The sequence below is a fragment of the Bison bison genome, unplaced genomic scaffold (genome assembly GCF_000754665.1).
Source record: "Bison bison bison isolate TAMUID 2011002044 unplaced genomic scaffold, Bison_UMD1.0 scf7180017864304, whole genome shotgun sequence".
NCBI classification, from domain to species: domain Eukaryota; kingdom Metazoa; phylum Chordata; class Mammalia; order Artiodactyla; family Bovidae; genus Bison; species Bison bison.
The window spans coordinates 16,081,591-16,096,152 of NW_011494876.1; the positions used below are offsets into that span (position 1 = coordinate 16,081,591).

General features: G+C 46.5%; 1 protein-coding gene and 1 pseudogene across 3 annotated transcripts; one reads left to right on the forward strand and one right to left on the reverse strand.

Moving 5' to 3' along the window:
• Nucleotides 1-1,483: 1,483 nt before the first annotated feature.
• Nucleotides 1,484-9,796, reverse strand: LOC104997292 (annotated as a pseudogene).
• Nucleotides 9,797-9,833: 37 nt separating this feature from the next.
• Nucleotides 9,834-14,163, forward strand: NICN1 (nicolin 1). Of its 3 annotated transcripts, none has more exons than XM_010851858.1 (6): nucleotides 9,834-10,063; nucleotides 11,373-11,489; nucleotides 11,759-11,872; nucleotides 12,303-12,374; nucleotides 12,689-12,793; nucleotides 12,868-14,163. In XM_010851858.1, the coding sequence occupies exons 1-6, from the start codon at nucleotides 9,932-9,934 to the stop codon at nucleotides 12,907-12,909; spliced, it is 582 nt and encodes a 193-aa protein (XP_010850160.1). In that variant the 5' UTR covers nucleotides 9,834-9,931; the 3' UTR covers nucleotides 12,910-14,163. The 3 variants fall into 3 exon arrangements, with proteins under 3 accessions (XP_010850160.1, XP_010850161.1, XP_010850159.1); XM_010851857.1 differs by having other exon boundaries at nucleotides 9,837-10,063; nucleotides 11,313-11,489; XM_010851859.1 differs by lacking the exons at nucleotides 12,689-12,793; nucleotides 12,868-14,163 and adding an exon at nucleotides 12,578-12,672 and having other exon boundaries at nucleotides 9,836-10,063; nucleotides 11,313-11,489.
• Nucleotides 14,164-14,562: the final 399 nt, after the last annotated feature.

The following is a 14,562-nucleotide window of genomic DNA, read 5'->3' on the forward strand; positions in this document are numbered from 1 at the left end:
TGGATTTGAGAGTTGGACTGTGAAGAAGGCTGAGCACCGAAGAATTGATGCTTTTAAACTGTGGCATTGGAGAAGACTCTTGAGAGTACCTTGGACTGCAAGGAGATCCAACCCGTCCATTCTGAAGGAGATCAGCCCTGGGATTTCTTTGGAAGGAATGATGCTAAAGCTGAAACTCCGGTACTTTGGCCACCTCATGCGAAGAGTTGATTCTTTGGAAAAGACTCTGATGCTGGGAGGGATTGGGGGCAGGAGGAGAAGGGGACGACAGAGGATGAGATGGCTGGATGGCATCACTGACTCGATGGATGTGAGTCTGAGCAAACTCTGGGAGTTGGTGATGGACAGGGAGGCTGGGCATGCTGCGATTCATGGGGTCACAAAGAGTCGGACATGACTGAGAGACTGAACTGAAATGAACTGAAGGAGGTATCAGGGCTGAGAAGGAGAAAGGAGAGAGAGTGAGCAAACAGGTGGAAGTAAACCCGTAAGCCTGGGACAATGTGGAGGATAACGTGGCCAGAGCAGGGAATAGAATAGTGTAAGAGATAGATGAGGAAGAGAGGGCCAGAGATGCAGTTTAAAAAGATTATTGCTTATTGTTATTTTGGGAAGCAAAGGACCATTTGGGGAAGAAGTTTGATGTTATTGATTAAATGTAAGAATATTCATTCTCTCACAGCCATGATCTAACACTTTATAAACCCTAGAACAGCGGATCTCAAAGTTTTTTATTTTGAGAACACATACACTCTTTTTATTTTTTGCCTTTCATATTTTTTTGTATTCTTTCTCAAAAGTTGCTTAATCTCCCCCCCAAAAAGTTGCTTGACCTAACATCTTTCTGTCTGCACTATACAATGAAAATACAAACTAAATGAAAACCAAAAAACAAATACAGTGTAAAATTTTACAAATAACAAATCTGTCCCAAAATATACTTAAATAAAATATGCATTTAATTAAGGGATCTACTGTGCATTCTGGGAAGCTTCATAACATCTAGGCAGGACCAACATTCGTGGAAGGAGCGAAAAGAATTTGCGTGCAATCACAGTTTGGAGCGTGTTTCTGATTGCCAAGTTTGAAGGCAAACTTCTTTTTTTTTTTTAATATATGATTTTTTTTATTTTTGGCTGTGCTGGGTCTTCACTGTTTGCATGGGCTTTTCCCTAGTTGCAGTGCGCAGGCTTCTCATCGCAGTGGCTTCTCGTGTTGCGGAGCACGGGTTCTAGGGCGAGCGGGCTTCAGTAGCTGCGGTGTGTGGGCTCAGGTGTTGTGGCTCCTGGGCTCTAGAGCATAGGCTCAGTAGTTTTGGTGCACAGGCTTAGTTACTTCTTGGTATGTGGGATCTTCCCAGACCAGGGATTGGAAACCGTGTCTTCTGCATTGGCAGGTGGATTCTTTACCAGTGAGCCACTGCGGAAGCCTGGAGATAAACTTCTTAATGCGCGATCCATGGCCTTGCAGTCTGCTACTCCTGTCATCTGGCCTAACGCTTAATGTAGTCTTCAACTTTGTTCCGGAAGTCTTCCTTGTCCCACAAATGATGTTCTGCAGCTCCAATATTTAGTGGATCATCGAAACTCAAAATATTAGTAAACAGTTTAATCCCCAAACAACATCCTTCCGTGTCCTCGTGGGAGTCCAGCCAGTGCCCCAAAAATGTTGAGAACATTGAGTTTTCTCTCAGTAAACTTAGGGGTATTTCACCTGTCTCTGTGATGTTGGGGGTGCCAAATCCTGGACAAGCATTTCACTTTGGGAGGCAGCATGTTGTATGCATCAGAAACTTCAGTTTCAAACTGAAATTTGCCACCCTGGTAGTAACCCTTATCTGGAGTGACAGCTGAAAGCGATGGAACTTGTTCAGATTAGGAAAACGCACTTTGCACGTACAAGGTAAATTAGCTTCAGCTTCTGCCGCCTCTTTAACAAGCAGCCTGTCTCACGGACACCCACCGAGTGGAGTCAGAGGCTGTAAGTGGCACCCAGGACTCTTTGAGACCACCACCCTGCTTCAATTTGCTTGGTAGTGAAACATCGTTGTTGGTTTTTCAAAGCTGAGCCCAGCTCTTTGTGACCCTGTGGACTGTAGCATGACAGGCTCCTCTGTCCTACACTCTTAAAATAACTGAGGACAACTCAAGAGAGATTTTATATGAGTTATATCTCTCTCGCATAGATGTTTATGTGTTCGAAAATAAAACAGGAAACTTTAAACTTTTTTTTAAGCTACACTGCCAGGCACATGGGAATCTTAGCTCCCTGTGCTCTTCAGGTCGTTCAGTTGTGTCCAGCTCTTTGTGACCCCATGGACTGTAGCCCCCCAGGCTCCTCTGTCCACGGACTTTTCCAGGCACAAATACTAGAGTGGGTTGCCATTTCCTCTTCCATGGGCTCTTCCTGACCCAGGGATCAAACCTGTGTATCCTGCGTTGGAAGGCAGATTCTTCACCACTAGTGCCACCTAAGCTCCCTGAGAAGGGATCCAGCTTGTGCCCCCTGCTGGGGAAGGGTGGAATCTTAACCACAAGACAGGAAAGTCCCTATTTACTTATTTAAAATAAGCAACAATATAGCAGTAGACCTGCCCTACAAGAAATGCTAAAGGGAGTCTTTCAGGTTTAATGGAAAGGACACAATGTAACTTGAAACCATCATTGAAAATAAAGTGAAGTGGGTCCCACTCTTTGCAACCTCATGGACTGTAGCCTACCACTCTCCTCCTTTCATGGGATTCTCCAGGCAAGAGTACTGCAGTGGGTTGCCATTTCCTTCTCCAGGGGCATGTTCCCAACCCAGGGATTGAACCCGGGTCTCTCGCATTGTAGGCAGACGCTTTACCGTCTGAGCCACCAAAACCTCACTGCTGCTGCTTCTGCTGCTGCTGCTGCTAAGTCACTTCAGTCGTGTCCGACTCTGTGCGACCCCAGAGACGGCAGCCCACCAGGCTTCCCCATCCCTGGGATTCTCCAGGCAAGAACACTGGAGTGGGTTGCCATTTCCTTCTCCAGTGCATGAAAGTGAAAAGTGAAAGTGAAGTCGCTCAGTCGTTCCGGACTCTTCGTGACCCCATGGAGTTCAGCCCACCAGGCTCCTCTGTCCAAGGATTTTCCAGCAAGGGTACTGGAGTGGGGTGCCACTGCCTTCTCCGTTCCTTCTCCTAGTTACCATTAAAAATTATGACTCTCCTTGAATGGAATGATCAACAGTTAAATCACCATGCTGAATGGTAAAGGTGAACACTCCTCTCTGAAATGAAAATCTTTTACAAAGCAATACCAAAAGCATAAGACAACTTCCAGTTACTACCAAAGACTGAAAGAATAATTCACCACCTGATTAATATACACGCTGAAGACACAAACACTATCAGCTGAAGTATAGTCTTAAATATGCATGCAAAAACCTAACTAATTTGCATACAGTGTTGAAAAAGGGCTTTCTACATTCAGTTATGTCTGGTAAATAAGCCTTGTTTTAAGACATGGATTTTGTAAATATGGTTATTATTGAGGTCTCCATCTCTTTGGGAAATAAAGGATCAACATATTTTTTAGAAAGAATATGTAAATCACAATAATAAAACTATAATAGTATTCAGTTACAACTATGGCTTCCTTGAACCTTTAAAACAATTTTTCCTTAAAAAATTAATCTGAAACAAACTGAACTACATGTTTTCAACATATACTGATCTTTATCATGAATTAAATACTTCCATTGTAACTGTACTTCTAAGACAGGCATTTCAGGAATGGTATGCAACAAATCCTATTAGAAATAAAGACGATATTCAATGAATAATAAACCATTATCACTAAGATCTGATTAATTTTTAGTGCCTTTTTTATCCTGACACTTTTCACTGGGAGTTCAGTAGTTAATTCTAGAGACGGATGTTCATAAAGACTGAACTTGTTTGTTGATCTTGGTTAGCTATTCCATAAACTCCTACAGACTTTAAACATCATCAAATATCTATCTGGAGACAGAATCAAATTCCATGGGTCAAGGGCTCAGTCCCACAAGACTGCGCTCCACTGCAGACAGAGGTCACAAGGCCAGGTTGTTACCTGTGCTTCTGATTAACTGGCTACATATTGAGTTTACAATAACCCTCTCCAACTTATGCTGCCAATCTCAAATTTTGTCACCTGTACTTCTGACCCGCTGGCTGTACATCTGAACTTCCAAAGCCTGCTTCTCAATTTCCATTAATTTGCTAGAACAATTCACAGAACTCAGTGAAACATCTTAGTTACTAGATTACTGGTTTGTCCTAAGAGGATTATTAAAGGATAGCCATCAATAGCCAGAAGAAGAGATACAAAGAGCCAGGCATGGGAAGGGGTGTGGAGCTTCCATTCCCTCTCCAGGCACCACTCTCTGCCCATCTCCACATAGTCACCAACCCGGAAGGTCTCTGAACCCTGTCGTTCTGGGGTCTTTATGGAAGCTTCCCATTACATGATTGATTAAATCATTGGCCACTGGTGACTGACTTAACCTCCAGCCATTCTCCCCTCCCTTGGGGTCTGGGAGTGGGACTAAAATTTCTCCTGCAATCAGCCCCCACCCTTGGGTGGGACCCAAAAATCACTTTCCCTAAAGGGTTTTCAGGATTTGAGGACAAGAAGCCAAGTATTATCCCATTGCTCTTATCTCTCAGGAAATTCCAAGAGTTTTGAAAGGTTGTGAACCAGAAACTGTGGGTAAAGATCAAATATATATGAGAAATATATATTTCGGTCATTCAGATGACATATATAGTATTTTTATTATGTATGTATTGGCCATGCTGCACAGTTTGTGGGATCTTAGTTCCCTGACCAGGGATTGAACCCAAGCCCTTGGCAGTGAAAACAGTTGCATGCTCAGCTGCTTTGTTGTGTCTGACTCTTTGTGACCCCGTGGACTGTAGCCCACCAGGCTCCTCTGTCCATGGGATTCTCCAGGCAAGAATACTGAAGTGGATTGCCATTTCCTTCTCCGGGCGATCTTCCCAACCCAGGGATCAAACCCACATCTCCTGCATCTCCTGCATTGGCAGGCGGATTCTTTACCACTGAGCCACCTGGGAAGCCCAGAGCTGTGAGTCCAGTTTTGACCACTGGACCGCCAGGGAATTCCCCAGATTGGACTTTTTCCCAGATTGGACTTTTTTTTTGTATCTATGTATACATATAGATACATACTATCTATATGTATCTATAAGAGACTCACTTTAGGTATAAGGGCACAAAGAAGTTGAAACTAAGGGGTGGAAAAATATATTCCATTTGAATAGTAACCAAAAGAGGGCTGGGTGGCTCTTTGATTGTAAGGCAAATTAGACCTAAGTCAAAACAGATTACAAGAGACAAAGAAGAAAAATATTAATAAAAGGTACAAGAAGATATAACAGTTATGAATGTACATACATCTTACAACAGAGCCCCAAAATATTAATATATGAAGCAAAAATCGACAGAATTGAAAGGAGAAATACACGGTGCTCCAATAATAGTTCAGTATTCCACTATCAATGATGGATAGAACCAGACATAATCAATAAGGAAATGGAGGACTTGAGCAATACTGTAAACCAACGAGACCTAACAGAGACGTACAAAACATTTTATCCAGCAATACCAGAATACACATTCTTCTCAAGTGGTCGTGGAACATTCTCCAGAGTAAGTCATGTGTTAGCCCACAAACAAGTCTGCTGCTGCTGCTGCTGAGTTGCTTCAGTCGTGTCCGACTCTGTGCGACCCCATAGATGGCAGCCCACCAGGCTCCCCCATCCCTGGGATTCTCCAGGCAAGAACACTGGAGTGGGTTGCCATTTCCTTCTCCAATGCATGAAAGTGAAAAGTGAGAGTGAAGTCTCGCTCAGTCGTGTCCGACTCCTATCGACCCCATGGACTGCAGCCTACCAGGCTCCTCCGCCCACGGGATTTTCCAGGCAGGAGTACTGGGGTGGGTTGCCATTGCCTTCTCCACAAACAAGTCTAGATAAATTTAAAAAGATTGAAATCACACAGAGTATTTTTTCCTTTTTAGTCATAATGGAATGAAACTAGATATCAATAAGATAAGGAAAACTGAAAAAAAAATCTTATATATGTGGAAATTTAAAAACATACTGGAAAAAAAAACCATACTGTGTGCTGATTAATTTTATACATCAATTTGAAATGACCAGGGAGTATCTAGATATTTAGCCAAGCTTTATTAGGTGTGTGGGTGTGTGTCTGAGGGTGTTTCTGTGTCAGATTAACATTGGTTTATTTCTTTTCTCTCCTTTTTTTTTTTTTAGTTTTTGAGATTAATATTTGAATAGATTGAGTAAAGCAGATTACCCTCCCTAATATGGGCAGGCCTCATCCAATGAATTGAATTTCTGAATAGAACAAAAAGGCTGAGTATAAAAGGAAACCCTCACATCTGATTGCTTGAACGTGAACATTTTTTTTTCCAGCCTTTGGGCTATGACCAAAACATCAGCTCTTTTAGGGTCTCCAAGCCTGTCAGCTATTGGACTGGAATTTATACCATCAGCTCTCCTGGTTCTTATGCCTTCAGACTTGAACTAGAACTACTCATTGGTGGGACTTCCCTGGTGGTCCAGTGACTAAGAGTCAGTGGCGCTCCCAAAGCCTGGGATTCGATCCCTAGTCAGAGAACTAGATCCCACATGCTGTGTTAACTAAAAAATAAAATAAAATGAAGACTCCACACACCACAAGAAGATCAAAGGCCCTGCCTGCCACAACTGAGACCTGGCAGAAGCAAATAAATAACAATAAATTATTTTTAAAAGAAGGACTATACACTGGCTCTCCTGGGTTTCAGATCTGCCAGCTGCAGATCGTGGGAGTTCTCAGCCTCTGTACTCATGGGAACCAACAGTCTGTAAGTTCATAAACTTAATCTTTCACTTGAGCTCTCTCTCCATACATATATGGTGCAGAGGCAGCTGTCTACTGGAGAGATATGACGTGAGACTCATCTGTGACGAGGGTCCTCATGGGTCTGCTGTCAGAGCTGAGTCCTGAAGACCACAACCTGCCTGTGTCCTCTTGATTCTCAGGAGGCCTATAGTCCTCTGGAATGTAGGGAAGCCACTGCTCCAGTATGGGGCAGGGAGTGCTGCTCCCTAAAGGGGAAACCCTCAGGAACCTGGAAGGACCCAGGCGAGGAGTCTTTAGTCTGAGTCAAAACGGAGATAGCAGGGAGCAGTCTGGAAAGCCCAAGGTTCCAAATTACAATGAAGGAGGGAGGGTTTTCTGTCACTGGAGGCCTCTAGGTCTGGGCTGGGAAGGCTCAGCTCCTCCAGACTGCTCCTTGGACTGGCCTGGAATTGTGGTTTTGTGTCTGTTTGATGCCCCACTATAAAAATTCTATGGGCTACACTGGGCCTGTGTCTCTTGGAGACCTCACACAGATAAGGCCCGGGTCACCAAAGGTGGAGGGTTTGTCTGGAGGGTTCTGACTTATAAGGAAGGAATGCAAAAGAGGCTCTGGTTCCAGCTCTACTCCATACTGCTTTCTTGGCTTCAGAAATCATTGAACTGTGTCTGGCCTCAGCTTTGTTATGGCCTCCATAAAGCAGGCTTAACTGACAATTTCTGGGGCATTGTTTCACGGGTATCTGGAAGGATGGTGATGATGATAAATATGACGGTGAATTTTTTTATTGTTGAATTATGTTCCTTGAGGTATAACTTACTTTTGTTTGTTTTTAAATTTGTTTATTTTTAATTGAAGGATAATTGCTTTACAATCTTGTATTGGTTTCTGCCATACATCAACACGAGTCAGCCATAGGCATACATATGTACCCATCCTCTTGAACCTCCCTCCCACCCCTTTTTTCTTATTATTATCTTATTTTTTATTTCTTTAATGAGGCTTTTTTTTTTTTAACAAATCAATATTTATTTATTGTGGCCCTGCTGTGTGGCCTGTGGGATCCTACTTTCCTGACAAGGGATTGAACTCAAGCCCTAAGCACTGGAAGCCAAGGAAGTCCCAAATGCAGTATAATTTATATATAATAAAATGCACATATATTGAGACTTCCCTGGCAGTCCAGTGGTTAAGGTTCCATGCTTCCAATGCAGGGGTGCCAGGTTTGATCCCTGGTCAGGGAACTAAGATTCCCACATGCCCTGTGGGGCAGACAAAAAATTAAAAAAAAACAAACTTTTTTTAATGCACATATCTTAAGGATTATTTAATGAACTATGACAAAAGTCTAAAGAAATACAACTACAGCCAATCAAGTCATAGCCCTAGGGAAAACTGTTCTGATTTATATTATTCTACATTATTGTCACTTTTCTAGAATTTCACATAAGTGGGACCATACCATATGAACTCACTTGAGTCTGACTTCTTTTGCTGAATATAGTACATTTGAAATCTAGTCGTGGTGCTGTGTATAACAGTTGTTCATTTGTTTTTTATTGTGGTAAAACATACATGACATCAAATTTACCATTTATTCATTTAACTGTATACATACTTCATTGGCCTTATGTACATTCATAGTGCTGTGTACTTCTCACCACTATTTCCAGATTTTTTTTTTTTCATCCATCTTGAACTAAACCTCTGTACTTGTTAAGCAACAACTCTGTATTTCTCCCTCTCCAGCCCCTGCAACCTCTATTTAACTTTCTGTCTCTCTGAGTTTGCCTCTTCTAGGTACCTCACATCAGCGGAATTATACAATATTCGCTCTTCTATATCTGGCTTATTTACTTAGTGTAATATTTTCAATGTTTATCCATGTTGAAGCCTATGCCAGAACTTCATTTCAAGGCTGAATAATTCCATTTTGTGTAATTACACTATTTACCCATTCATCTGTTGATAGACAAGTGGATTTGTTCATTTCTTTTTATTGTTGAATAGTATTTCATTGTATGGCTATACCACAATTACCTAATCTGTTCATTTGCTCATCTGTTGGACATCTGGATTATTTCCAAACTTTGGCGATTATGAATAAAGCCCTTGAATGGACGCTTAACTCATTTCTCTTGGGTAAATACTTAAAGAATGCAATGGCTGAATCATATTTTAGGTATAAATTTAGTCCATAAAAAAATGGCCAAACTGCTTTCAAAGTGGCAGGAAATTATCAGTGGATAAGAGTTCCACATTCTCCTCAGTTTTTTTTGTTTTTGTTTTTTCTTAGTACTTTGGCCACCTCATGCAAATCTCCTCAGTTTTTAATTGTAGCCTGTCTAGTGGGTGCAGGATTGGAGAAGGAAATGGCAACCCAGTCCAGTATTCTTGCCTGGAGAACCCCAGGGACAGAGGAGCCTAGTGGGCTCCTGTCTATGGGGTCGCACAGAGTTGGACACGACTGAAGCGACTTAGCAGCAGCAGCAGCAGTGGGTACAGGGAAGTTCTAATTTGTATTTCTCTGATGAATACTCATGTTAGGCATCTTTTCATGGGCATATTGGCTATTTATCTTCTTTTGTGAATTATCTCTTCAAATCCTTTGCCCTTTAAAAAAAGGGGGGAAGGGCAGTAAGGGGAAGGGAAGTAATATCTACTTCTGCAATCAATATCATGCTTGTAACTTTACGCGCTAAATTAAGTCAGCCCCGCACAGAGGCAGAAACGGAGTAAGACTTCAGGCGCCTAGAGAGTTTAGCACAGATTCTATCCAGACGGCTAGGCCGTTCCTGGGCGTGGTCTGCGGCTGACCTCTACGGTTCGCTCGCTCAGTGATTGGCTGAAGGAGCACTTCCGCAAGCACTTCCGAATTCCGGCCCGCCCCGAGCATCGTTGACTGGCCGGGCTGGCCTAGCGCTAGTCCTCTCGGGAGTTGTAGTTCCTGAGGCCCTGCTGAGGACGCCGGGAAGAACCATTGGGCAGAGGCCAGGAGCGGCGGTTGTGAGTAGTCGCGACCGCTGCCACCATGTCCCGCGTGTCGGTCCCCTGCCATGTGAAAGGTACAGTGGCCCTGCAGGTGGGCGACGTGCGGACCTCCCAAGGCCGGCCTGGTGTGCTGGTCATCGATGTCACCTTCCCCAGCGTCGCGCCCTTCGAGGTGAGCAAGCCCTGTGGGCGCGACCGGGGCTCCTGGGCGGGGCTTATCTGGGAACTCGGGCGTGTCCCAGGCAATGAATCGTTTGCTGAAAGCCTCTGCGGTATCTCGCCCGTAATAGTCAGTTAACCATTTCTTTATTCCTTTTGTTAACACATATTAGAGTGCAGTTTCCTCTTCTGTTCACTTCAACATCTCTCCCCCATGTCCAGAACGGTGTTAACACGGAAGTGCCAGAATAGTAGGCTAGGTGCTCGAAATAACAGTTTTGAACCAAACAGAGGTGCGAGGTGATTTTGTCCCTGGCCACTGGCTAGGTATCATTTGACAATGAATTACCCCCATACCTGCTGCCTGCCCATTCCAACAGACCCTGCTGTTCAACTCAAACTTCATCAGGATCTTCCCAGTGGCTGCAGTTTCCAGACTCCAGTTACCATGAGTAACTGGACACCTCAGGCCCTCAACACAGGACAAAGTCCACTTTCTAATGGCCTGACGTTCAGAGCCACTTTGTGTCTTTGCCCTCCTTGCCTCTCGGCCCCACCCACTTTGTTCTGTAGTGTATGGTTCTTACTCAAGCTGTTCCTTTCTCTAGGCTGGGAGACTTCATTAAAGTGCCCAACCCTGGTAATCCTGATTCAGTAGTTCTGGGGTGGAGCCTGTACACCTATGCTTCAAAAAATTTTTCCTTCAGTATTTTTTTTTTTGGCTGCATCATGTGGCATGTGAAATCCAAGTTCCCTAACCAGGGATTGAATCCCAGCCCTGGCAGTGAAAGTGCCGAGTTCTAACCACTGGACCACCAGGGAATCCCCTCCTTGATTAATTCTGATGACTATGCAGTGATGAGAACTACTGTAACTAGGCTGAACCACTCTCTGGCACAGGCATGTGCCAGGTTCGCTTCTTGGTGCTCCTTTGTATGTGCTACTTTTACATTTTCTACCCTTTGACCGTCCACTTGAGGAACTCATCTGTACATTTTCTGACTCCTCTAGAGGTAGGTAGGGCTCTGACCTCTGGCAGCATCAAGGACATGCGGCGAGACCTGAGATCATGGTTTGTTAGCATGATGTGCTTATTTAGACTGTGAGTTCTTCTAGGAAAGCAAAGCACCTGTGGATTCTTATTGAAATTGTTAGATTGGTACAAGAGTCCATTCCTCAGTGGAGGAAGAGGTGGTGCTTTTGAAACCCCTCCAGCCCTGGACCCTGGTCTGATTTGTTTTGGTGGGTTGTGTGTGCCCTAGTTGCAGGAGATCATGTTTAAGAATTACTACACAGCCTTTTTGACCATCCGTGTTCGCCAGCACACCTCAACACACACTCCAGCCAAGTGGGTGACCTGCCTGCGGGACTACTGCCTGATGCCCGATCCGCACAGTGAGGAGGGAGCCCAGGAGTACGTATCGCTGTTCAAGCACCAGGTCAGCTGGGACTCAGCGTGGCCAGGGCAGCCCAAATGAGGGCTCCCAAGGGGCCTGGGGTCTGGGCCAGGATACATGCGCGAAGAGGGGTGGGCAAGGCTGGTCTGGGCTGTGGTTCTTTGGTGAGTGCCTTGGAGGAACTACTTTTTCTTCTCCAAGGCCTGGGGAGAAGGCCCCTTGGCTCATTGCTGGTTGGCTCCTGGGCAGTGAGCTGGGGCCTCTCTGGGTCCTTGTGTGTGTGTGTGTGTATCTGTGTGTTTATGCATCAGATGTTGTGTGACATGGCCCAAGTACTGGAACTGCGCCTGATTCTGCGACAGCCATCACCACTGTGGTTGTCTTTCACGGTGGAGGAGCTTCAGATCTTCCAGCAGGGACCAAAGGTGAGTGACCAGCTCAGAGCTGTTGGCTGGCCCTTTCTCCACGGGGCTCCTAGCTATGGCTGGAAGGCCTGGGGGTGTGGGTGGCAGTGGATGGGTAAGGATGGGGAGACTCACAGGGAAATTAGCCAGGTGGGAATTCTGGAAGCTCATGATGAGCGGTGAGGGCATGCCCTCATATTTCCTGACTTTGGGGGCTACTTGCCTCTTTCATATCTGGAACTTTCATGGACCAGAATCTGCTTCTGGCCCTTGTCTTTATGGGGCTTCCTTCTGCAGCAGAATTTAGGCAGTTTATGTGCCCGTGGGTCCTGAAAAGGATTTTCTCAGTGTCTGGGGCTCAGTGGCCCTTCTTCTGTCATCAGGACCTTGGGCTCTGGTTCCAGGGCTCTCCTACTGTGCCCTTCTCAGGGCAGTATCCTTTGCTTTGCAGAGCCCTTCCATGACCTTCCCCAAGTGGCTGTCCCATCCAGTGCCTTGTGAACAGCCCACTCCCCTTCTTGAGGTAAGCCCTCGCCCTGGGTAAGAACCATGTGTGAACAGCTTTGGTGTCCAGCACAAGCCCAAGGGGACACCTTTCTGCAAGAATCTGGGGCTGGACCCAGGGCCCTTGGTTCACCCTGTGGGACCTCCCTTCTGGGATCTGAGGCATCTCTGTGGGGCTGGGCCACCTACTGCACATCAGGCCCTATCGTCCTGTTTTACAAGTCATCTGGGAATGTCAGCTGGAGGGCCCCACAGCCCCGCTTGGCCTCTCTGGAGTTCTGAGGGCACTGCTGGGGAGAGACCCATGGCCACTGACCCCTCCTTCTGGAGCAGGGTCTCCCAGACCCCAGCAGGGTATCCTCCGAGGTCCAGCAGATGTGGGCGCTGACAGAGATGATCCGGGCCAGCCACACCTCCACAAGGATCGGCCGCTTTGACGTGAGTGATCGCTTCCCTGTGAGTGGCTCCCTTTGGCCTGAGTGGGTCAGGTCTGATGGTCTTTTGTGTTGCAGGTGGATGGCTGTTATGACCTGAACTTGCTGTCCTACACTTGAGCCGTGGCTCGTCAAGACATTGGCCGTCCGTGCCCACCTAGGCCCAGTTTGGACCCCCATCAGAGGCTGAAGTGCTGTCCCCATGCATTCCAAGTGTTGCCTGCATGCACCTTCTGTCAGGACCACTTTCACAGAGTCAAGATTCCTGGGGGCTCACTGTGTTGCTTTAGCATGAGCTCCTAGAGGGGATGCATTCTGTCCTCAGCTGACTGCAACCCGAAACTCCTCCTCCTCCCTAAAAACACTCTAGTTCTGTTACTAAGAATCCCTCTGTACCCTCTGTTTCTCTGCCAAGCTGCACATTCCTGTCTTCTGCCTGCTCTCTCACCCCAGAGTGCAGCGGGCTAGGGTCACCTCCCAGAACCTTGGAAGTTGGCTAAATTAATAGCTTGGAAGCTTGAGGGAGAAACAAGAACCCCATTTCTTCCTTCTGCACCTCCTAATGGTCTCTCTCCCTTTGTGTTATGCCCACAAAAAGAAAAAATTCCTGTCTAAACCCTTCTGCTGCTCACCTTGGGAGCCACACAGGGCTGGGAAGTGGGGCAGCCTGAGTCCCTTGGTCCCTGAGCTGGCTCCTGGATGTGTGTTCAAATGGGTCTGTCCACCTATTGGGTCTGGGCGGGTGCCTCCAGCAAGGCTGGGGCCTGAAAATGAGTCCTGGGACTTGGCTGCCATCTGACGGAGCCCAAAGCATATCCTTGCCCCTCCTCCATTCACCCCCTTCTACAAGCCATGCTCCGAGTGATGAGGGATCAACTTTGGTGGGGTGGTGGGTCTGGGTGAGGGTTCTCAATGGTGCTTTTTGAGAAGCTGAGGTTTCCTACAACCCCAGGCCAGCAGTTGAAAAAGACAGGCTGTTTTCTTATGAGAAAATCCTGCTTCTCTCTGGTTTTTCGTGGCTTTCTTCTGGCGGCTATTGGGAGGCAGTTCGGCAATGTGTGTTGGACCTGGCCAACTGGATGTCTGTGTGGTTCAACAGCTTTCTGGGGGAAGGTCAGCCACCTTTTGTGGTCACCTTCTGCTCTCCACCATCAGAGTTCTTGCAAGTGGAATCTGCCTGCAGGGTCATTGACTTAGCCCCATTCAGCTTTTGCTAAGAGGGTAACGATCGCAGTCTTGTGCTCAAGGAGTAGCAGCCCTCAGTGTGTATGGGTGGGAGCGGGGAGGTCCCTGGGATGGCAGACCTCCTGCACAGCTGTGTCCCCAGCACAGGGCCTAGTGTGCAGCAAGATCAATAAATACCTGTGGAATGCATCCCTGTGCTGTCTATCTATGTTCGCCCAGGGAGAGAGCAGGAGACCCTCCCAGGAGGCCAGGTTACAGTGGTATTCCACCACCAGGCTGGCTCCACCCTCCTGTGCCCTCTCCACCCCTTCCCCTCCCCCCAGGTGACCTTACATGCCTGTTTTCCCAAACTGGTAATTCAGGCCTTTCAGCCCTTTGCAGTACTTTGGCCCTTTGGAGGCAGGGCGGTCAGCCCAGGGAGGTCTAGCCCCCAGCTCTATTTTTGGCTCTGATCAGATGGAAGAAGAGCCCGGGGCTATTTTCCTGCTAGAGGAGTCAAGGCACTGTGTGTGCTAAAGCCCCGCCTGCCCTTGGGGCTGCCCACTCTCTCTTGTAATTCCCCCAGGGCGGGGGGGGGGGGGGGGGGGA

Excerpts from the sequence above, each read along its gene's own strand:
- NICN1 (XM_010851857.1), top strand. The coding sequence starts at position 9,932 with ATGTCCCGCGTGTCGGTCCCCTGCCATGTGAAAGGTACAGTGGCCCTG. Across the intron at positions 12,375-12,688 it reads AGCCCACTCCCCTTCTTGAG|GGTCTCCCAGACCCCAGCAG; the intron begins GTAAGCCCTCGC and ends CTTCTGGAGCAG. Across the intron at positions 12,794-12,867 it reads CAAGGATCGGCCGCTTTGAC|GTGGATGGCTGTTATGACCT; the intron begins GTGAGTGATCGC and ends TTTGTGTTGCAG.